This window comes from Macaca fascicularis, chromosome 7 (genome assembly GCF_037993035.2).
Source record: "Macaca fascicularis isolate 582-1 chromosome 7, T2T-MFA8v1.1".
In the NCBI taxonomy this organism is placed as follows: Eukaryota; Metazoa; Chordata; class Mammalia; order Primates; family Cercopithecidae; genus Macaca; species Macaca fascicularis.
Genome location: NC_088381.1, coordinates 74,093,746 through 74,115,594, shown reverse-complemented (window position 1 = coordinate 74,115,594; position 21,849 = coordinate 74,093,746). Strand labels below are relative to the sequence as shown.

Here is a 21,849-nt window from a genome sequence, read left to right as displayed (position 1 = left end):
GGTTTGGGACTGGGAGTGGAAAACAGAGACGGGGGACGAAGGTGACTCGGGGCTGAGGGCAGGATGGTCTGGAGTTCAGTTTGGAGACACATTCTAGAAAATAAGTCGATGCCATCATGAGGATGCTTCACACTCTCCAGGCCTGGGCCCTCCGCACGGGCCCCGCCCGCCCTGTCTGCGGGCCGACTCCGCGACGCCACCCGGCTCGCGCCTCCGCCCCCGAGAGCCCCGGCGGGCGGAGTTGCGGGTGAGCGGAGGGCTGGTTTGGGGGGCGGGGGTCCCGATGACGGCATCGGAGCGCGCCGCAGTGGGGATCGAAGCCTGACTGCCTGGCCCGGGACGGCGCTCGCACCCAGGCAGGTGAGTGTGGGCCGGAGAGCGGGTTAGGGGCGAGGACCGGGTGGGTGGAGGGAGGCGCGCGCTCCCTCCTCGCGCAGGCCTAGGCCTGGTGGCCCTGGGAGCCGGCACGCCTGGGAGACCTAAGCCGGCATGAGGAGCCCAGCACCCTTGCTCCCCAGCCTCCTGGAAGCTCTTCCTTGGACTGGCCGGCGCCCTCTTCCCGACATCTGGGGGCTGACGCCCGCATCCCCGGCCTGCAAGGAGGGGCGAGCGCCGAGGCCGCGTGAGTCGGGTCCCCATTTGTAATCACTTCTCCCAACTTTCCGGGAGCTCCGTCCCGCGCCCCGCCGCCTCCAGCCCCGGCTGCCCTACCCTGGCTCCGGATTGCGCCTGCGGGGATGTCAGAGCGCCCTCGGAGCGGTAGCGCTGTGCGGAGAGCAGGGGCGCGCGGTAGCCGGGACTGCACCGGGCTCGGAATGCTCACGCGGAGGAGGGGTGCGCGAAGGCCCCCACAGTGTTGCGAGTCAGAGTTCACCGCTGTGTGCCCAGGATCGGGCGCCCAATAGGGGCCGGGTGATTGAATTAATGAGAGGTTACTGTGCTGAGAGAGAGGTTAAAGGGTAAAGAATGAAGTGCCGGGGTGGCGGTGGGGGTGAAGAACGCTGTAGGAGGAGGGAGGGCGGGGAAAGTTCCTTGGATGAAGATTATCCATCACTGTTTATTGGGCAGCGTGGGACCTTGTGCTGGGCGCTGGTGATGAAGTGCAAAGTGGACCCAGAGGGTCCCCGCCTTCCAGCTCCTGGTCTGGGAGGTGGGGGAGAGAAGCGGGTAGTAACCTGCAGTTGCACTAGAGTGGTCATGGGCGGGTGGAACAGCACTGGGGGTTGTGTGCGTGTCGTGGTGGGGTCACAGAGAAGGGGAGCTTCCGTGGCTCCCTGAAGAAGAAGAGGAAGAAGGTGCCTGCAGCCTTAGCTGGGAGGGATGAGGAGGCTTGGGTAACACCTAGCCGTTGCAGGCAGAGAGAGGCGGCAAGGAAAGGCCTGGGGTGTGGGAGGTGAGTAATCCAGGGAGGCAGGGCCTGATTTAAGCCTTGTCTTTTTTTTTTTTTTTTTTTTTCCTTAATATTTTGAATCCCAAGGGCAGTGGAGAGCCTTTTTTTGGAGAGTTGAGGTTAGGCAGGGAGTGAAAGAATTGCATTTGCATTTTGAGAGATGCCCCTGAGGTGCAGAGGCTGATGCCTGTAATCACCGCACTTTGGGAGGATCCCTTGAGCCCAGGTGTTCAAGACCAGCCTGGACAACATAGCTAGACTGTCTCTACAAAATAATAATAATAATAATAATAATAATAATAATAATAATAATAATTAGCCAGGTACGTGTCTGTGGTCCCAGCTACTTTGAAGGCTGAGGTGGGAGGATCACTTGAACCTGGGAAGTCTTGGCTGCAGTAAGCAGTGATCATGCCACTGTACTCTAGTCTGGGTGAAAGAGAGAGACCCTGTCTCAAGAAGAAAAAGAAAGATGTCCCTGGCTACCCTACGGGAGGGGACAGGGAGACTGAGACCAGGGGAAGGCTGCTCAAAGTCATCCTGGCACAGTGTCAGTGGCCAGGACTAGGGCTTTGGCAACAGAATGGGAAGGAGCAGGTGAACTTGCGAGACATTTAGGAGATGGATTTGGCAGGATTTGGTGGTGAGAGCTTGGTCTTGAAGGATCTGTTGACTTTTTTGAAGAAGGTGGGGCAGGGGATGTGGGTGACTTGACAAAGACAGAGATTGTGGTAAACCCAGTGGGTGTTAGGGACAAGAGTTCCCTGGTGTGGTGTGGTGCTGTGTGTGTGCGTTATTCTAGGAGATTGGGCCATAGGGAAGAATGCAGCTGAAACACTGGAGTGCAGGAGTTAGGGCCTCATTTCGCCAGTGCTGGGAGCCATGACGTGTTACTTAGGGGGATTATATATGTTATGACCCTTGCAATTTTTGAGCACCAGGTTGGACACGGGGATGTTCTGAACTTTGACCACCCTCCCCCCAATCCCTCCAAGGTCAGGAGCTGCAGGGTCTGGCTCAAGTCCCCTGCAGGGTGAGTCTAGCTCCTGGAGTACAAGTGCTGATGGCCAGGGCTTCTTTCTCTCTCCACAGGGCCCAGAGCAGTCCTCCCTCAGCATGGGGCTGGAGGCCCAGAGGCTGCCAGGGCCTGAGGAGGCCCCAGTGCGGGTTGCCCTGCGAGTTCGACCACTGCTGCCCAAGGAACTGCTGCACGGGCATCAGAGCTGCCTGCAGGTGGAGCCAGGGCTTGGCCGCATCACCCTGGGCCGTGACCGACACTTTGGCTTCCACGTGGTGCTGGCTGAGGATGCCGGGCAGGAGGCCGTGTACCAGGCCTGTGTTCAGCCCCTCCTTGAGGCCTTCTTCGAGGGCTTCAATGCCACCGTCTTTGCCTATGGTCAGACGGGCTCAGGGAAGACGTACACCATGGGGGAGGCCAGTGTGGGTGAGTGACCCTGCTCGGGGCCTTTGCCCACTTTAAGGAGCCTTAGTTCCTTCCTGGATTTCTGCCCCTGTCCTCTTGCTGCCTGTCCCTGTGAAAGGTGGGGATGCTGGGGGAGGAAGAGTTGATTTCCTAGACAGAGATCTGTGGCCCAGGCTGGGACCAGCCATGTCTGTGGGGTAGGCAGGGCAGGAAGGAAGAGTCATTGGAGGTGAGTGGCCTTCTCACCTCCATAGAGATGGCACCATGCTGCCTGGCTCTGGGGACCTCAGCAGAGGAAGGGTACAGGAAGGTGGCATGTCTCTGGAGGTTGTCAGGCTGGCTAGGGAAGGTCAGGAATCTGTGTTCTAGCTGGAGCAGTTGGGAACGGGGGCCGTGTGTCCTGGAAGAGGCATGCTTTGGATGCTGCACAGCAGGGCTGCAAGGTGCTTCAGCCAGGCTCTGGAGCAGTTTCGAGAAAGATCCTTTGGGCCAACTGAAGGAAGTGTCCCGTTTTAAGTAACACAAGCTGCTTTCTCTCAGGTTACTGCCTTGCTCTGCTCCCTTCACTATAACAGAATACCATAGACTGGGTGGCTCCTCAACAGAAATGTATTCCTCACAGTTCTGGAGGCTGGAAAGTTTAAGATGAAGGCACCAGCAGATTGAAGGGCCTTCTTCCTCACAGACAGCCACCTTCTTTCTCTAAACTCACATGGTAGAACACGGAAGGGGTCACTCTCAGCTCTCTTTTACAAGGGAACTAATCCCATTTATGAGGGCTCTCCCCACCCACTTCCCAAAGGCCCCACTTCCATCATATTGGGGGTGAGGATTTCTGCATGAGAATTTTGGGGAGCATAAACAAATTCAGACCATAGCAGTTACAGAAACATACTTTGTCGTTAAAAAATTAGGAAAATACAGCAAAACACATGCACGAAATAAAAGGTACTTGATGATTGCCTTTCAGAAATCCCCTGCCCTGTTAGCATTCCAGTTTGTCTGGGAAAATTATTTTACTTTTCAAAAATGGGATTATATTATACACATTCTTTTGTGTCCTGTTTGATTTTCTTAACAGTGTATCATTGGCCAGGCATGGTGGCTCGCACCTGTAATCCCAGCACTTTGGGAGGTGGAGGCGGGTGGATCATCGGAGGTCAGGAGTTCGAGACCAGCCTAGCCAACATGGCAAAACCCCGTCTCTACTAAAAATACAAAAACTGAGCAGGGCACGGTGGCTCATGCCTGTAATCCTAGCACTTTGGGAGGCTGAAGCGGGTGGATCATGAGGTCAGGAGATCGAGACCATCCTGGCCAACATGGTGAAACCCCATCTCTACTAAAATACAAAAAATTAGCTGGGCATGGTGGTGCATGCCTATAGTCCCAGCTACTCAGGAGGCTGAGGCAGGAGAATCACTTGAACCTGGGAGACGGAGGTTGCAGTGAGCCGAGATCTCTCCACTGCACTCCAGCCTGGTGACAGAGCAAGACTCCGTCGCAAAAACAAAACAAAACAAAAAAACTGGCCAGGCATGGTGGTGGGGGTCTGTAATCCCAGCTACTCAGGAGGCTGAGGCAGGAGAATTGCTTGAACCCAGAAGATAGAACTTGCAGTGAGCCAAGTTTGCTTCACTGCATTCCAGCCTGGGTGACAGAGCGAGACTCCATTTCAAAAACACAACAACAAAAAAATAATGTATCATGAACATTTCTCTGTATCATTAAATATTCTTCAATCTAAATTTTTAGGCCAGGCACACAGGCTCACACTTGTAATCCCAGCACTTTGGGAGGCTGAGGTGGGAGGATTGCTTGGGCACAGGAGTTGGGAGACCAGCCTGGGCAACACAGCAAGACCCTGTTTCTTTAAAAAAAAAAAAAACAAAAACCAACTTTTTAATGGGCTACCTGGCATTCCATTGTGAATATAAAATAGTTGGTTGGGTACGGTGGCTCATGCCTGTAATCCCAGCACTTTGGGAGGCCGAGGCCAGCAGATCACAAGGTCAGGAGTTCAAGACCAGCCTGGCCAACATGGTGAAACACTGTCTCTACTAAAAATACAAAAATTAGCTGGGCATGGTGGCAGATGCCTGTTATCCCAGCTACTCAGGAGACTAAGGCAGGAGAATCTCTTGAAACCGGAAGGTGGAGATTGCAGTAAGCTGAGATCACGCCACTGCACTCCAACTTGGGCAACAAGAGCAAAACTCTGTCTCAAAAAAAAAGTTGATTTGGCCAGATCTCCTGTTTGATCTTCAAATGGACACTTAGGATGTTTGCATTTTTTGAAGTCATGAGGAAGAGTGCTGTTCTGAACTTCCTCTGATTTTTCCTTGGGATAAATTTAGGAGGCCCTTTAGATAACGGCATGGATTAGGAGTAATCAAGGTAAGGTTATTTGATAATCTGTTGAGGATGCAGTGAAGGGGATGCTTACATCATGAAAGGGGTTGATTGAATCAGGAGAGGTTGCTTCCAACTCTTAAATTTTATATTTCTGCCTGACCACACTGGAGCATGGCCTAGCTCAGGCCACCTGTCCCATCCTGGCCTTGGCCACTGTCTTCTCCATCCTAGAGCACCATCCTCCAGCTCTGGCAGGGGCCTATGAGCTTGCGGGCCTGGGGGACTTGGGCCATGTTCAGCTGAAGTGGCAGGAGGCCCTGCGGTGTCTCCCCAGCCTCCCTCCTCGAGGATGAGCAGGGCATTGTCCCGAGGGCCATGGCCGAGGCCTTCAAGCTCATCGATGAGAATGACCTGCTTGACTGTCTGGTGCATGTGTCCTATCTGGAAGTGTACAAGGAGGAGTTCCGGGACCTGCTCGAGGTGGGCACTGCCAGCCGTGACATCCAGCTCCGGGAAGATGAGCATGGGAATGTTGGTGAGGAACTCCGGGGTCCTCCACTGATGGAGAGGGGTTTAGGGAGGCTTCACCTGCTTGGAGTGGGGTGCTTACCTGTCTGGGAATGGCAACTCCTCATGGAAAACCCAAGCCCTGGGAGGTTTTGCTTTAGCTTCCTGTCTCCAATGAGTTCAGTACTGCTTCTATACCCAGAGTGAGAGGCACTGAGGTGGGCCAGTGGGAAGCCGGAGCCCCTCAAGCCCGAACTAGGAAGGGCAGTACCCCGTGGGCTTGGGGAGGGAGCGGTGGGTCAGGAAGGGCAAGTTTGGGGCTAGTTCTGCTCTGCCTGCCCTCCTGGCTGGTCAGTCTGGCGGCCCCTGCCCTGGGGCTCATGGCCTTCTGTGCCCGCAGTGCTGTGCGGGGTGAAGGAGGTGGACGTGGAGGGCCTGGACGAGGTGCTGAGCCTCCTGGAGATGGGCAACGCGGCGCGGCACACGGGAGCCACGCACCTCAACCGCCTGTCTAGCCGCTCACACACGGTCTTCACTGTGACTCTGGAGCAGCGGGGGCGCGCCCCTAGCCGCCTGCCCCGCCCCGCCCACGGCCAGCTGCTCGTCTCCAAGTTCCACTTCGTGGACCTGGCGGGCTCAGAGAGGGTGCTCAAGACGGGCAGCACCGGCGAGCGGCTCAAGGAGAGCATCCAGATCAACAGCAGCCTCCTGGCGCTGGGCAACGTCATCAGCGCCCTGGGGGACCCTCAGCGCCGGGGCAGCCACATCCCCTACCGGGACTCCAAGATCACCCGGTGAGCTGCCCCCTGGCTCCTGTGTGGCTTGGGGGCCGGGGAGGCGGGGAGTGTCACGCCACTGGGGGTGGAAGCCCAGACACTCCCCAGGTCTCCTCCCACGGGGAGCCGTGCCAGGAGCCAGCCGGTCCCGGGTCTGGCCCGCGGGCCCTGGGCCTGGCGTGTCAGGGCCCCTGAGAGCCTCCCCCTCGCGCCCTCAGAATCCTCAAAGACTCGCTGGGTGGGAATGCCAAGACGGTGATGATCGCTTGCGTCAGCCCTTCCTCCTCCGACTTCGACGAGACCCTCAACACCCTCAACTACGCCAGCCGCGCCCAGAACATCCGCAACCGCGCCACGGTCAACTGGCGGCCCGAGGCCGAGCGGCCACCTGAAGAGGTGGCGAGCGGCGTGCGGGGGCCGCCACGGCACCGCTCCGAAACCCGCATCATCCACCGCGGCCGGCGTGCCCCGGGCCCAGCCACCGCCTCCGCTGGGGCCGCCATGCGCCTGGACGCCGAGTGCGCGCGCTACCGAGCCTGCACCGACGCGGCCTACAGCCTCCTGCGTGAGCTGCAGGCCGAGCCCGGGCTGCCCGGCGCCACCGCCCGCAAGGTGCGCGACTGGCTGTGCGTGGTCGAGGGTGAGCGCAGCGCCCTGAGCTCCGCCTCCGGGCCCGACAGCGGCATCGAGAGCGCCTCCGTCGAGGGCCAGGCGGCGCAGGGGGCCGGCGGGCGAAAGGTGACCAAGGGACAGGTTGTGGTTGTGGGCAGGGGGGAGTGGTGGAGAGGAAGGAAGAGGGTCTTCAGACAGCAGCTGTGCTCCTGCCTCCTGCCCGTTGGCAGGGCACATTAGGGATTCGGTCACTTCTGCTGATTACCGTGTTCACTTCCTTAACTTTACAGTGCCTCAGGTCTCCAGCTGTAAAATAGGGACAACCGTAGGACTTACTCCATCTCTTAGTGGGGATGTTGTAAGGGCTGAGGGTGTCACATGTGGCTAGCATGCTGTAGATGCAGTAAATTGTTCCTAATAATAGTGGTGATATTATTAATACAAATACGATGGATAATTACAAGAGATGACTCAAATGGCTTGCAGAGGGCACCCAGGCCAGCTGGGGTCTGGGGTGCCCTCCCCACCAGTGGGTCTGGAGTTCCCACTGCAGGCAGGGCTTGGAAGAGTAGGTTGGAAGCAGGGCTAGACAAGAAGAGGCCGGGTGTCCAGCTCGCCCTGTGAACCCCCGCCTCTGAAGCCCCTCTCCTTGCCCTATAGGAGGATGAGGGGGCGCAGCAGCTGCGGACCCTGCAGAACCAGGTGGCGCGGCTGGAGGAGGAGAACCGAGACTTTCTGGCTGCGCTGGAGGACGCCATGGAGCAGTACAAACTGCAGGTGCGGCGCCCGCTTCACAGTGCAGGGAAGGCTCCCCAGAGGAGGGTGGAGGGAAGGCAGAGCTGAGTTTCTCAGGATGGGAGGGAGTTAGGGTGGGATACTGCGGGGTAGGGGTGTAGAGTTAGGAGATGCACATGAGCGAAAGTGTGGAGGTGAGCATCACAACAGCGCAGGTGGGTGTGCAGGACCGCCAGGCAGGGCAGCTTTGCTGGGTGGTGTGAGCTTGGACGAAAGAGGGGACTGCAGGGGCGGCAGCGGGGGACCTTGGAGCCTGGCGTAACCAGGTCAGCATTGCTCCTCGCGCCCTCTGGTGGCGGCGGTTGGAGGTGGCGGTCTGGCAGGATACGATTGTGATGGGACCTGAGGGGTGAGTTTGAGTCTGAACTCCTACGGAGTTGTTGGGGTCGGGGGAGGAGGAAAGGAAGGAGAGGAGTATTTGACCCTCCTCAGTTTTAGCCCAGAGATGGTAGAGTGGCCTCAGACCTCTTCCTCAGTTTCCTACACTCCTGCCTGTTGGGGCATTCATGCCCCCTTGGCACCTGGACCATGTCTTGCAGAGCGACCGGCTGCGTGAGCAGCAAGAGGAGATGGTGGAACTGCGGCTGCGGTTAGAGCTAGTGCGGCCTGGCTGGGGGTGCCCGGGGCTCCTGAATGGCCTGCCTCCCAGGTCCTTTGTGCGTCGACCTCATACAGCCCCCCTGGGGGGTGCCCACGACCATGTGCTGGGCATGGTGCCCCCTGCGTGCTTCCCTGGAGATGAAGTTGGCTCTGAGCAGAGGGGAGAGGTGAGAAGAGGGCGAGGCTGGGTGTCAGTGGGCCCAGCTGGACTGGTCAAGCTCGGGGCAGGGGAAGGGGGCACTGGGGCATGTGTCCCCCACTCATGTTTTCATGGGACTGGCTGTGAGATGCGAGAGGCTGCTTTCAGGTGTCCCCAGAGGAAGAGCCAAGATTTGAATGACTCTGGGCCTCTCAGAAGGGTCCAGTGGCATCGGGCATCCCTGGGGTAGCTGAAGATCACTTGGAATGAGGAGGGGTTACAGAGGGGGTTCTGGCTTCCGGCACCAGGTGGAAACCTTGCACACTTCTGCAGACAGAGAGCTCATCACCTTTCAGACCACCTGCTCTGTCTTTGGATGGCTCTCTTTGCAAGTTCACTTTTCCATGTGGCGAACCTTATTTGGACAAAGGTTACTCCTGCTCTGCCTGAAAGTTCTGGGTCTTCTGGGGCTTTTAGGCCTGGATCATCTCAGCTCTCAAAGCTGGGGGTTGGCAGAAGTCTCGTGTTCCCCCATCACTCTGGCAGGGAATTGTTGGTGAGATAGGACTTGGGTGCAGATGACCTGTATGCAAGGTAGAAAGGGCAGATTGTCACCTGAGGAGTACCAGGTATCATGGGCGCCAAAGCAGGCGGGAGGGGAGGGGAGGGAGGAAGCTCTCACCCCAGCTTGAGATTCAAAAGGCTGCCAGAGGGGTCATTTGGGCTGGATCATGAAGGTAAGGCAGGGCTTGAGGAGGCAGAGACGTGAGGAGGGCAGGCAAGGCGGGGTATACGGCAGGGACGATGACTTGGAATGGGAAATGGCTTACTCCCCTAGCAGGTGACAAATGGCAGGGAGGCTGGAGTTGAGTTGCTGACTGAGGTGAACAGGCTGGGAAGTGGCTCTTCAGCTGCTTCGGAGGAGGAAGAGGAGGAGGAGGAGGAGCTGCCCAGGCGGACCTTACACCTACGCAGGTGAGTGGGACCCATTGCCCCCACCTGACAAGGGGCTGATCAGGGCCCAGGGCTAGGCAGGCTGGGGGTCCCACCATCTCCTCTCCTGACAGCAGTGGGAAAGCCTCTGGGTCCTAGGGTGCCCTCATGTTGCCCTGGCCAGCCCTTGGGGGAGAGCAGTGGGCTCTGAGCCGAAAGGTCTCACCGGAGTGAGTGTGATACAGGGTGTGCCCAGGCCTCCTGACTTCAGCCTCCAGGATGGCCTTCTGTGCCCCCCAGCTGCCCTGTACCTCCTAAAACTCTGCCCCTAGACTCCTGATTCTGCCAGACTCACATCCTGGGTTTATATCGACCCTGGGAGATGGAAGACCTGGTGGCCTCTCTTCCTCCCTCCAGGCCTGGGGGTGGCTAGGCTGGGGCAGGGGTTGGGGAGGAGCACGGCCTTCTTCTTCTGTCCTCCAGAAATGGGATCAGCAACTGCAGCCAGAGGGCGGGGGCCCTCCCAGGGAGTCTGCCAGAGAGGAAGGGCCCAGAGCTTTGCCTTGAAGAGTTGGATGCAGCCATCCCAGGGTCCAGAGGTAAGCTGGGTGGGGTGCACAGAGGGCCTCCTCCCCATTCCCCCTCCACAGTCCTGGGCCAGCCACCTTGGGACAGTCCACCCACCCTCCCTGGCAGCCCCTGCCCTCCACTCCTCTGTCTCCCCCATTGTCAGTTGGGGCAGCGACCTTGACAGGCTGCCTGTTGCAGCAGTTGGTGGGAGCAAGGCCCGGGTTCAGGCCTGCCAGGTCCCCTCTGCCACGGCCTCAGAGTGGCGGCTGGCCCAGGCCCAGCAGAAGATCCGGGAGCTGGCTATCAACATCCGCATGAAGGAGGAGCTCATTGGCGAGCTGGTCCGCACAGGTGAGGGGTGGGCCTCAGGTGGGCCTCCCACCCGAGGGGGACTTCTCATCGTTACTTCTGCACTGTTCTAGAGGGATTTCAACAATGAGGTGGTTAGGAGCGGGGGCCGGATGGCCTAGGTTTGATACTCAGCCCAGCCTCTTCCAGCTGTGTGACCCTGAACAAGTAGCATAACCCCTCCATGCCTCAGTTTTTTCATCTCTACAATGGGGATAGTCATTGTACCTATTGAATAGGGGTGTTGTGAGGGTAAAGGGAGTTAATTCAGGTGAAGTGCTTAGAATAGCTCTTAGTAAGCAGTACTTCTTTTTTTCTTTTTCTTTTTTTTTTCTTGTTTTGAGACAGAGTTTCGCTCTGGTCACCCAGGCTGGAGTGCAATGGTGCGATCCCGGCTCACTGCAACCTCTGCCTCCCAGGTTCAAGCGATTCTCCTGCCTCAGCCTCCTGAGTAGCTGGGATTACAGGCGCCCACCGCCACACCCAGCTAATTTTTTTATTTTTTATTTATTTTTAGTTGAGATGGGGTTTTACCATGTTGGCCAGGCTGGTCTTGAACTCCTGACCTCCCAAAGTGCTGGGATTACAGGCATGAGCCACTACACCCAGCACTTCTTCTTTATCAAGTGGCTGCAATGTTTCAGCCATTGTGCTGGGCAAAGTATCTCTCAGTCCTGGGGAGCACACAGTGAGTGTCATGGAGGACTGAGTGTCTCCAAATTGTGTTGTGTCTATTACTGGTGATATGAGCGAAGGAGGGGACAGGGGGTAATTTTAGGTGGTGGCCAGTTGAGCGTTTTTATTTTAATAGTTAATGAATTTGTTACCAAATTCATCATAAATATTTTCAACCAGACATGAGACGAGTACTGTGGGTCCCATATACCCACCCTCCAGACTTAGTAGTTACCAAGATTTTTCCACATTTGTTTTACCTCTCCCTTTTTCCTTGCTGAATATTTTGAAGGACATGCCAGACTTCATGTCCTTTCTTCCCTATACCTCCCAGTGTGCTGCTTTAAAAATATGAACTTTTTTTTTTAACCTAACTGTAATAACATCAGCACACCTAATGAAACTAATGTCCCTTTTTTTTTTTTTTCTGAGACGGAGTCTCACTCTGTCACCAAGCTGGAGTGCAGTGGCATGTCTTGGCTCACTTGCAACCTCTGCCTCCTGAGTTTAAGTGATTCTCCTGCCTCAGCCTCCCGAGTAGCTGGGACTACAGGTGTGTGCCAACACAACCAGCTAATTTTTGTATTTTTAGTAGAGATGGGGTTTTATCATGTTGGCCAGGATGGTCTCGATCTCTTGACCTTGTGATCCGCCCACCTCAGCCTCCCAAAGTGCTGGGATTACAGGCATGAGCCACCACGCCTGGCACTAATGTCCTCTTAATGACCAGAGCATAAGCACATTCTCTCCATTATCAGCAGTGTCTGTTTATAGCTGGATTGCTTGAATCAGGCTCCAAACTTGTTCCACATACACATCATACCATCATCACTTGGTGTCTATGTGGGACTGGTTCAGGACCCCGTGAATGCCAAAATCTGTGGATGCTCAAAAAGGGTTTAGTAAATAATATGGTATAGTATTTACAGTAACTGACCCACATCTTCCTTTAAATCACTTTAAAGGAAGTGATTTAAATCATCTCTAGATTTTGTATAATACCTAATACAATGTAAAAGCTGTGTAAATAGTTGTTATACTGTATTGTTTAGGGAATGATGACAAGAAAAATCTATACCTGGTCAGTACAGATGCAGCCATTTATTTAGAAAAATATAATTTCCAACCATGGTTGGTTGAACCCATGGATGTGGAACCCACAGATGCAGAGGGCCAACTATATTTGTTTCTGAGGTCTCTGACGTCTCCCTTCTCTCAGTCATCCTGTGAAATGTCCCAAACCCCACGTTTGGGGTTTGTCTGTTCGCTTTTTTTGTGCTGTAATTTAGCTCATTCTTTTGTCCTCCAGATTTCCTGGAAATGAAAGTTAGTTCTAGAGGCTTAATTATATACAGGTTCAGCTTATATATTTATTTTAGAATGCATTTGGTAAAAATAAAACTAATTAATTTATAATTTCCTTGGGTCGCTGCAGTGGATGAGGCTCATTTAAAAGGTGAGTTGAGGCTGGGCGCGGTGGCTCATGCCTGTAATCCCAGGACTTTGGGAGGCCAAGGCGGGTGGATCACCTGCAGTCAGGAGTTCGAGACCAGCCTGGCCGACATGGTGAAACCCCATCTCTACTAAGAATACAAAATTAGCCAGGTGTGGTGGCACGTGCCTGTAATCCCACCTACTTGGGAGACTGAGGCAGCAGAATCACTTGAATCCAGGAGGTGGAGGTTACAGTGAGCCGAGATTGCACCATTGCACTCCAGCCTGGGCAAAAAGAGCAAAACTCTGTCTCAATAAATAAATAAGAGTTGATTTGAAGAAAAATATTAAGTAAACCGTGGTACTGGTGGTACAAAGGCTTGGTGAAACCCACGCAGATGTCCAAGGGCTGGGAAACCTCCCAGGGGGACAAACAGCTTGCCCTCTTGGTGGAGCAGGGCTGCCTGTGCTGACACAGTCCTGCTTTCTTCCAGGAAAGGCAGCTCAGGCCCTGAACCGCCAGCACAGCCAGCGTATCCGGGAGCTGGAGCAGGAGGCAGAGCGGGTGCGGGCTGAGCTGAGCGAAGGCCAGAGGCAGCTGCGGGAGCTCGAGGGCAAGGAGCCCCAGGATGCTGGCGAGCGGTCTCGGCTTCAGGAGTTCCGCAGGAGGGTCGCTGCGGCCCAGAGCCAGGTGCAGGTCAGTCTCAGGGCCTCAGGATGGGCTGCTGGGGTGACTCCTGCCTCCTAGGCTGCCATCCTTGGGACCAGGACATGTGGGCTCTGAGGTCCAAGTTCACTGTGGAACCTTGTGCTCCAGCCCTGGCCCCCCAGGGTGAGTCTGGTATCGTGTAGAAGCCGGAGGTCTGCCCGGCTTTACACATAGTAAAGGCAGGGGGGCAGGTCCTGCCTGAAGACTACCTGGGAGACCAACGAGAGGGTGAAAGGTGGGCATCTAAAGAAACCTACCCTGTAGCATGCAGTTCTCTGTCCCCCAGTCCCCCTTCCAGCTCTCCATTCGCTTACCCCTCCATCCCATACTCCCTTGTCTGTCTACCCGTTGGTCCATGTGTCCGTCAAATCCATGCATCGGTTTAGTCTTTCTCTGAGACAGAGTCTCACTCTGTTGCCCAGGCTGGAATACAGGGCCACCATCCTGGCTCACGGCAACCTCCGCCTCCTGGGTTCAAGTGATTCTCCTGTCTCAGCCTCCTGAGTAGCTGGGATTACAGGCATGCACCACCATGCCCAGCTGATGTTGTATTTTTAGTAGAGACGGCGTTTCACCATGTTAGCCAGACTGGTCTTGAACTCCTGATGTCAGGTGATCTGCCCACCTGGGCCTCCCAAAGTGCTGGGATTATAGGTATGAGCCACCGCGCCTAGCTGATTTAGCCTTTTATCAGTGGATTGACCACCTGTCCATTTATCTGCAGGTATATCCACCCTTTCCATCCCCTTTCATTAATTCATGCATTCTCTGTCTGTTTTAGTTTGCTACGGCTGCCATAGCAAACTTCCATAGACTAGGGGGATTTAGACAACAGAAGTTTACTTTCTCCCAGCTCTGGAGGCTGTCAGTCCGAGATCAAGGTGTCCACAGGTCTGGTTTCCCCTGAGGCCTCACTCCTTGGCGTGCAGACGGCCACCTCCTGGCTGTGTCTTTACATGGCCTTTCCCCTGCCTGCTTGCAGCCCTGGTATCTCTTCCTCTTCTCATGAGGACCCTGGTCATATTGGATTAGGGCCCACTCTAATGTCCTCATTTAAACTAATCGCCTCTCTGAAGACCTTCTTTCCAAACATAGTCATTTTCTGAGGTGCTGGGGGTTAGGGCTTTCATATAGGAATTTTGGGGAAACACAATGCAGCCCATAATGGTCTCCATCCTTTTTTTTTTTTTTTTTTTTTTTGAGACCAAGTCTCATTCTATTGCCCAGGCTGGAATACAGTGGTGCAATCTCAGCTTACTGCAACCTCCGCCTCCTGGATTCAAGCGATCCTCGTGCTTCAGACTCCTGAGTAGCTGAGACTACAGGCGGGTGCCACCACACCTGGCTAATTTTTGTATTTTCTTTTTTTTAGTAGAGACAGTGTTTCACCATGTTGGCCAGGCTCGTCTTGAACTCCTGACCTCAGGTGATCCACTTGTCTTGGCCTCCCAAAAGTTCTGGGATTACAGGCATGAGCCACTGTGCCTGGTCTATCCTATTTTTTTTACCTTCATATGATCTCGCCCACCTAGCCATCTGTCTCTCCCATCCTTCCATCCGTCCATCCTTGCAGGTGCCCACCCATCATTCATTCCTTATTTTCTCAGTTCAAATGTCCAAGAGACAATATCATGGAGTGGTTGAGAGCGTGGGCTCTGCAGCCTGACTGCTCAGGTTTGAATCCCAGTTATTAGCTATGTGTCCTTGGTCAAGTTTCCTAACCTCGCTGCCTCAGTTTTCTAATCTGTAAAATAGGGATAATCATAATTACACTTTTTGTAGGCTCATTAGGATTTAATATACACAGAGCTCTTAGTATGGTGCCTGGTGCATGGTGAATGTCATAGTATTTACCATTATTAGTATTCTGTTATTATTATTATTTTTTGAGTCAGAGTCTCGCTGTGTCGCCCAGGCTGGAGTGCAGTGGCATGATCTCAGCTCACTGCAACCTCTGCCTCCCAGGTTAAAGTGATTCTCCTGTCTCAGCCTCCTGAGTAGCTGGGATTAGAGGCTCCCACCACCACGCCCAGCTAATTTTTGTATTTTTAGTAGAGACAGGGTTTCACTATGTTGGCCAGGTTGGTCTCAAACTTCTGACCTTAAGTAATCCACCTGCCTCAGCCTCCCAAAGTGCTGGGATTACAGACATGAGCCACCACACCCAGCCTTTGTTGTTATTATTGGTCTATCACCCACCTATCCGTTTGCCCTTTATCTGTCCCTCTGTCCATTTATGAGTCCTTTGGTCCTGCCTGCCCTTGTTGAGTGCCCAGCTCAACAAGCACTATGGCAGGCTCGCAGTAGCCCCGTGCATGGCCTAGTGAAGACTGTGTGGGTCCCAGGTGCTGAAGGAGAAGAAGCAGGCTACGGAGCGGCTGGTGTCACTGTCGGCCCAGAGTGAGAAGCGACTGCAGGAGCTCGAGCGGAACGTGCAGCTCATGCGGCAGCAGCAGGGACAACTGCAGAGGCGGCTTCGCGAGGAGACGGAGCAGAAGCGGCGCCTGGAGGCAGAGATGAGCAAGCGGCAGCACCGCGTCAAGGTCAGGCTCACGGCAGGGCGGGGACCCTCTGTCCAGGCCAGTAGGCCGAGCTGGCGGCCCAGCCAGGGGAGCCCAGGTAGTTTGCCACCCACAGCTACGTGACCTTAGAAAGCAGGTCACTTAGCCTGAGTCTGTTTTTTCATCTGAAAGTGCGGAGTGTTACAGGAAACTCAAGGCCAGGGTGAGACTTCAGTGAGATGAAGTATATGAGGTGACTGGCACGGGCTTATTTCTAAGTGTTTGCGTCTATTTGCCAGTCTCCAGGGAGACTTGTGTGGGATGGGTCTGGGGGATGCTTCACAGGGCCGTCTTGGGAGTGGGCAGGCACTCCTGGGGGCTTTGGGATCGGTGGCAGGCTCTGGTAAGATGCTGGCACCATAAACAGCCCTGCCCACTGAGCTCCTCACCCAGGAGCTGGAGCTGAAGCATGAGCAGCAGCAGAAGATCCTGAAGATTAAGACGGAAGAGATCGCGGCGTTTCAGAGGAAGAGGCGCAGTGGCAGCAACGGCTCTGTGGTCAGCCTGGAGCAGCAGCAGGTGGGGCCAGGCTGCGTCCGCACCCAGGGCTCCCCTGGGGGCTGGCTGGTGGGTGAACCTTTCTCCCCAGTGAACCTTGAGTGGCGGCTGACAAAGCCAGAGGTGGGCCCTGAGTTCCCTCCCTCCCTCGCTGCTTTTCCTTAGAAGATTGAGGAGCAGAAGAAATGGCTGGACCAGGAGATGGAGAAGGTGCTACAGCAGCGGCGGGCACTGGAGGAGCTTGGGGAGGAGCTCCACAAGCGAGAGGCCATCCTGGCCAAGAAGGAGGCCCTGATGCAGGAGAAGACAGGGCTGGAAAGCAAGCGCCTGAGGTCCAGCCAGGTGAGGCCCTGCCAGGAGAGATCCTGCCAGGTGAGGTCCAGTGAAGTGAGGTCCAGCCAGGACAGATCTTGCCAGGTGAGTTCCTGCCAAGTAAGTTTCTGCCAGGTGAGGTCTAGCAAAGTGAGGTCCCTCCAAGTGATAAACCTGCCAGGTGAAGTCCTGCCAGGTGAAGTCCTGCCAGGCGAGGTCTAGACAGGCGAGGTTCTTCTAGGTGGTATCTCTGCCAGGTAAGTTCCAGACAGAGGAAGCTCTGTCCTGCTGGGTTCTGTCCTGTGCCTCCCCATGAGCCGTAGGGCTTCAGGATATTTATGACACGGTTACAGATGTATGCGTAGAAGAACCTCTTTTAAGTGTCCCTCCTCCAGTTCATTTCACTCATTAACCCCCTACTCAGGGCCTGTGCAGGAAGAATGAGGAGGTACAGGTATGGAAGGTGGTATAACCAAGTAGAAAGAGACTTCTTCGCCTGGCATCATTACTCCATCTAGAATAGGAAGGTCAGCTTCTGAGCCGCAGCATCCTCTTCTGTCAGATGGGATCATAACGTTACCATGACGGCTGCAGGGGGATGGCAGTCACTGATGCAGGGCCCGTTCCAGTACAGGGGCCTGGGCCAGACGCCCGATGTCCCAGGCCTGCAGAGGCCAGGAGCCTTGCTCCTGCCAGCACGCATCTCTCTGATGTCCAGGAGGATCCAGGGTGCTACTGGATGATCCATAACTTCCCTCGGCCAGGAGAGCCCTCACTTCCTCCTGCATCTGGCTCCCAGAAAAGCCTTTGGGGCTTGGCCAATTCCTATCACTGTCCAGTCCGGTCATCTCAGTGACAGGTCATTCCTCCCACGCTTACCCATTGCCCCTTCTTGCCAGGAGGGCCACGTCCCTCTGGTCCTTATCCTCCTCTCGCCATCTCTGAGTGCCACTCTGCGAATGCTCTGGTCCCTTTAGCCCCACCTCCTGGAGCTTCTGTGAACTAAGTCTGGTCTCCCTGCTGAGCAGAACATTTGGAGTGTTGGTTTCTTGAGGGAAGGACCCAGCTCCTCCTCAGCATCCGGCCCTTTCTGTCACCCTGTGAGGACAGTGCCTGTTCCTTCTCTAATCCCTGGTGATTCTGCCTCCAGGCCCTCAATGAGGATATCGTGCGAGTGTCCAGCCGGCTGGAGCACCTGGAGAAGGAACTGTCCGAGAAGAACGGGCAGCTGCGGCAGGGCAGCGCACAGAGCCAGCAGCAGATCCGCAGGGAGATCGACAGCCTGCGCCAGGAGAAGGACTCGCTGCTCAAGCAGCGCCTGGAGATCGACAGCAAGCTGAGGCAGGGGAGCCTGCTGTCCCCCGAGGTACCCTGCGGCCCCCTGGCTCAGCCCCTCAGCCTCTGCCCCTGGCTTCTATCATCTGCCTGTCTGCTCTCCTCAGCCCCTGCTCCAGCCCTCTGCGGGTGCTGGGCCTTGCTGTGAGTGGACCCAAGTTTGCACTGTTAGGTGGAGGTGGGGGCTGGGGAGGGCTGGCCTGGCCCTTCTGCCCCTGCTTTGGCCTCATTGGCTGGAACACAGGGGCCAGGCTGTGATGATCCCTCAGCTCCCTTCTGGCTGGAGCCCCGACTCCTGTGCTGCATTCGAGTACCTGCCCGCACGTCTTGGCTTTGTGTGTGGATAGAGTGTCAGGAGCATACTCAGTGCACCTCATGCCCACACATCTGTGTTCCCTGAGCAGAGAGAAGGCCTATGTGACTACAGTCATGTGCTGTGTGACATTTTGGTGAAGAACAGACAGCTAATACAATGGTGCTCCCAGAAAATTATAATACTGCATTTTTACTGTGCATTTTCTATGTTTAGATACACAAATACTCACCACGGTTAACAACTGCCTACAGTATTCAGTACAGTCACATGCTCTCCAGGCTTGTGGCCTAGGTGTGTGGTGGGCTATACCATCTAGGTTTGTGTGAGTACATTCTGATGTTTGCATGATGTCGAAAACACCTAATGATGCATTTCTTAGAATGTATCCCCATCTGTAGAAGCTTACCCAGCAGACACCGTGGTGCCTCCGTGGCTGTCCCAACCATGCCTTTTGTTTGGTTAGGGTGCTCCGAGCTTCCTGAATGTAGATCATTCACAGGGGCTTGCAGTTGAGCAGGCTGCCTCTGAGCAGTGGCCCCAGCTGACCCTGGGGTCGGGGCTGTGACAGTGAGCAGGGGGCACCTCTCTCGATGCGCTGACTCTGCCCTTGGGACGAGGGGACCCTTAAGGCCCAGTTGTGGCTACGTGTTGGCTGTTGCGTGTCTGCCCAGGACTTCAGCGTTCAGGCAGTGGGTGCTGTTCCTCCATGCATGCCCCTGTCCCTGCAGGAGGAGCGGACGCTGTTCCAGTTGGATGAGGCCATCGAGGCCCTGGATGCCGCCATTGAGTATAAGAATGAGGCCATCACATGCCGCCAGCGGGTGCTTCGGGCCTCAGCCTCGTTGCTGTCCCAGTGCGAGATGAACCTCATGGCCAAGCTCAGCTACCTCTCATCCTCAGAGACCAGAGCCCTCCTCTGCAAGTATTTTGACAAGGTGGGCCACCAGCCTATGGCCCCCACCTCCTCCTCCTGCAGCATGGTGGGGAGGTGTCCCTATGGCAGCTGCTCCAGCGGATATCCCGTTTCCTCCCAGACCGGGGGACAGAATCAGGACCAACTCATCTCCAGGGCCGCCTGACTTTAAAGCCCATTTTATTTGTGAAACACCCAGTTTCCTACCCTGCCACTTCTGCTTTGATTGGCTCACCTCAGGGTAGTCCATGGCCACAATAGTGGCTCTCAGTAGGGGATGTTTTTGCTCTTTGGTGACATTCGGCCATGGCTGGAGATACTTTTGGTTGTCATAGTGGTGGGGGTGGAGGCCAGGGATGTTACTAAACATCCTGTAACACACAGGACAGGCCCCCACAACCAAGAATTATCTGGTCCCAGATGTCCATAGTGCTGAGGTTGGTCTAGATGAAATCCCACAGTTTGAGGCTCTGCCAGCTCCATGGTGTGTGGTTAGGAAAGGGTTGGTGGCAAGAGACAGCAGATAAGGTGAGAGCCAGCTCTGATCGTTGGAAGATAACTAGAGCACTGTTGAGAAGGTGTCTGAGGCTAAGTCTTGGTTCAGCAGGGAAGACCTTGGTGATTTCTTAGTGCCGTGGTGGCAAGTGTGCCAACACTGTGTCTGTGGTTGAAGATTAGCCAGATGAAGAGGGGTCATGGTGGGGGCTGAGCCTGGCTGGGTCTTGGAACAGGTGGTGACGCTCCGAGAGGAGCAGCACCAGCAGCAGATTGCCTTCTCGGAACTGGAGATGCAGCTGGAGGAGCAGCAGAGGCTGGTGTACTGGCTGGAGGTGGCCCTGGAGCGGCAGCGCCTGGAGATGGACCGCCAGCTGACCCTGCAGCAGAAGGAGCACGAGCAGAACATGCAGCTGCTCCTGCAGCAGAGTCGAGGTGAGCAGCCCCAGCCCACCACTCACAGCCCCGGCCCAAGGCTCACAACTCCGCCCCCTCCATCCCCACCTCTCCCACTGGCCCCCGTCCTCCTGCGCCCCCACCCCCCCGCCCCCTCCTTCCCTTCCACTCGCCCCCAGTCTCCCCCGGCCCCTGCCGCTCACAGCCACCCCCACAGCCCTGGTGGCCAGGCCCCCACCCCACGCACAGCCCCCGCCCCCACAGCCCTGGCTGCCTACCCACCTGCAGGCCCTCAGCACCCTCTCCTCGGCCCTTCCACTCTAGACCACCTCAGTGAAGGGTTAGCAGACAGCAGGAGGCAGTATGAGGCCCGGATTCAAGCTCTGGAGAAGGATCTGGGCCGCTACATGTGGATAAACCAGGAACTGAAACAGAAACTCGGCGGTGTGAACACTGTAGGCCACAGCAGGGGTAATTCCTCCTCGTCGCCATCACTGAGCCCTGCCCCACCGCGCTCTGAAGTCAGGCCTGTCCCCTTTCTTTGGGGAAAGCTTAGAGACCACTCTCCCTTGGGCCTTTATTGGCTCAATTCACAGGTTGCTTATTGTGCTGGGGCACTTGGGAGCTAGGGCTTCGGGAAGGTGCTGCCACCTCTGTTTCTGATGAGGACACGTTATTCTCCATGACAGGTGGGGAGAAGAGGAGCCTGTGCTCGGAGGGCAGACAGGCTCCTGGAAATGAAGATGAGCTCCACCCGGCACCCGAGCTTCTCTGGCTGTATCCCCTCACTGAGGGGGCCCCCCGCACCCGGGAGGAGACGCGGGACTTGGTCCACGCTCCCTTACCCTTGACCTGGAAACGCTCGAGCCTGTGTGGCGAGGAGCAGGGATCCCCCGAGGAACTGAGGCAGCGGGAGGCGGCTGAGCCCCTGGTGGGGCGGGTGCTTCCTGTGGGTGAGGCAGGCCTGCCCTGGAACTTTGGGCCTTTGTCCAAGCCCCGGCGGGAACTGCGACGAGCCAGCCCGGGGATGATTGATGTCCGGAAAAACCCCCTGTAAGCCCTCGGGGCAGACCCTGCCTTGGAGGGAGACCTGATCCTGCTGAAAGGGGCAGCTGCCTGTTTTGCTTCTGTGAAGGACAGTCCTTACTGCACACCCTAAATCCAGGCCCTCATCTCTACACTCGTTGGGATCAACAAATTTGGGTCATGGCCCAAAAGAACTGGACCCTCATTATAAAAAATATGCAAATTCCCACCACTTACTTCCTTAAAGCTGTGGTACCCAATTGCCGCCTGCCTTGTGTCTTGCTCGAGTCTCAGGACAATTCTGGTTTCAGGCGTAAATGGATGTGCTTGTAGTTCTGTGGTTTGGCCAAGAATCATCATGAAAGGGTCGGTGGCAACCAGGTTGTGGTTTAAATGGTCTTATGTATATAGGGGAAACTGGGAGACGCAGCACATTTTTAGGATCTTAAAAAAACATTTAATAAAATCTCTGAAGGGAGAAATGGGAAGTTTTCACTTAGAGTTTGATTTACAAGACAATAGGAGGAATCAGATTTGGGAACACAATAGGCTTGAATGCTTTCTGGAGACAGAGTTCAGAGTCAGCCAGACCCCTGGCCAGGACCCGGCAGCAGGCTGGTCCAGCGGGTCTGTGGGGCACTCTCGGTGGAAATGGCGAGCCAGGTGATGGTCTCCCCAGGAGTGGGAAATGGGCGAGGCCTGTGCCATGAACTGGCTGACTCTTGGACAGT

General features: G+C 55.7%; 1 protein-coding gene across 34 annotated transcripts; it reads left to right on the top strand.

Annotated features, from left to right (window-relative positions):
• The first annotated feature begins 288 nt into the window (after window positions 1–288).
• KIF7 (kinesin family member 7) lies at window positions 289–21,600 on the top strand. Of its 34 annotated transcripts, none has more exons than XR_012415376.1 (20): window positions 289–360; window positions 2,483–2,834; window positions 5,503–5,703; window positions 6,076–6,469; window positions 6,670–7,189; window positions 7,724–7,840; window positions 8,398–8,625; window positions 9,439–9,572; window positions 10,014–10,129; window positions 10,302–10,451; window positions 13,052–13,254; window positions 15,612–15,809; window positions 16,195–16,346; window positions 16,491–16,667; window positions 17,788–18,003; window positions 18,502–18,579; window positions 19,017–19,223; window positions 19,933–20,131; window positions 20,417–20,563; window positions 20,782–21,600. XR_012415376.1 is itself a non-coding variant. In XM_073996699.1 (19 exons), exons 2-19 carry the CDS (start codon window positions 2,507–2,509, stop codon window positions 21,147–21,149), a joined length of 3,903 nt encoding a protein of 1,300 aa, XP_073852800.1. In that variant the 5' UTR covers window positions 289–360; window positions 2,483–2,506; the 3' UTR covers window positions 21,150–21,600. The 34 variants fall into 34 exon arrangements, 26 of the variants coding, with proteins under 26 accessions (XP_073852800.1, XP_073852796.1, XP_073852799.1 ...); XR_012415371.1 differs by having other exon boundaries at window positions 9,436–9,572; window positions 10,299–10,451; window positions 16,221–16,346; XR_012415370.1 differs by having other exon boundaries at window positions 9,436–9,572; window positions 10,299–10,451; window positions 16,221–16,346; window positions 16,491–16,742.
• The last annotated feature ends 249 nt before the right edge of the window (window positions 21,601–21,849 follow it).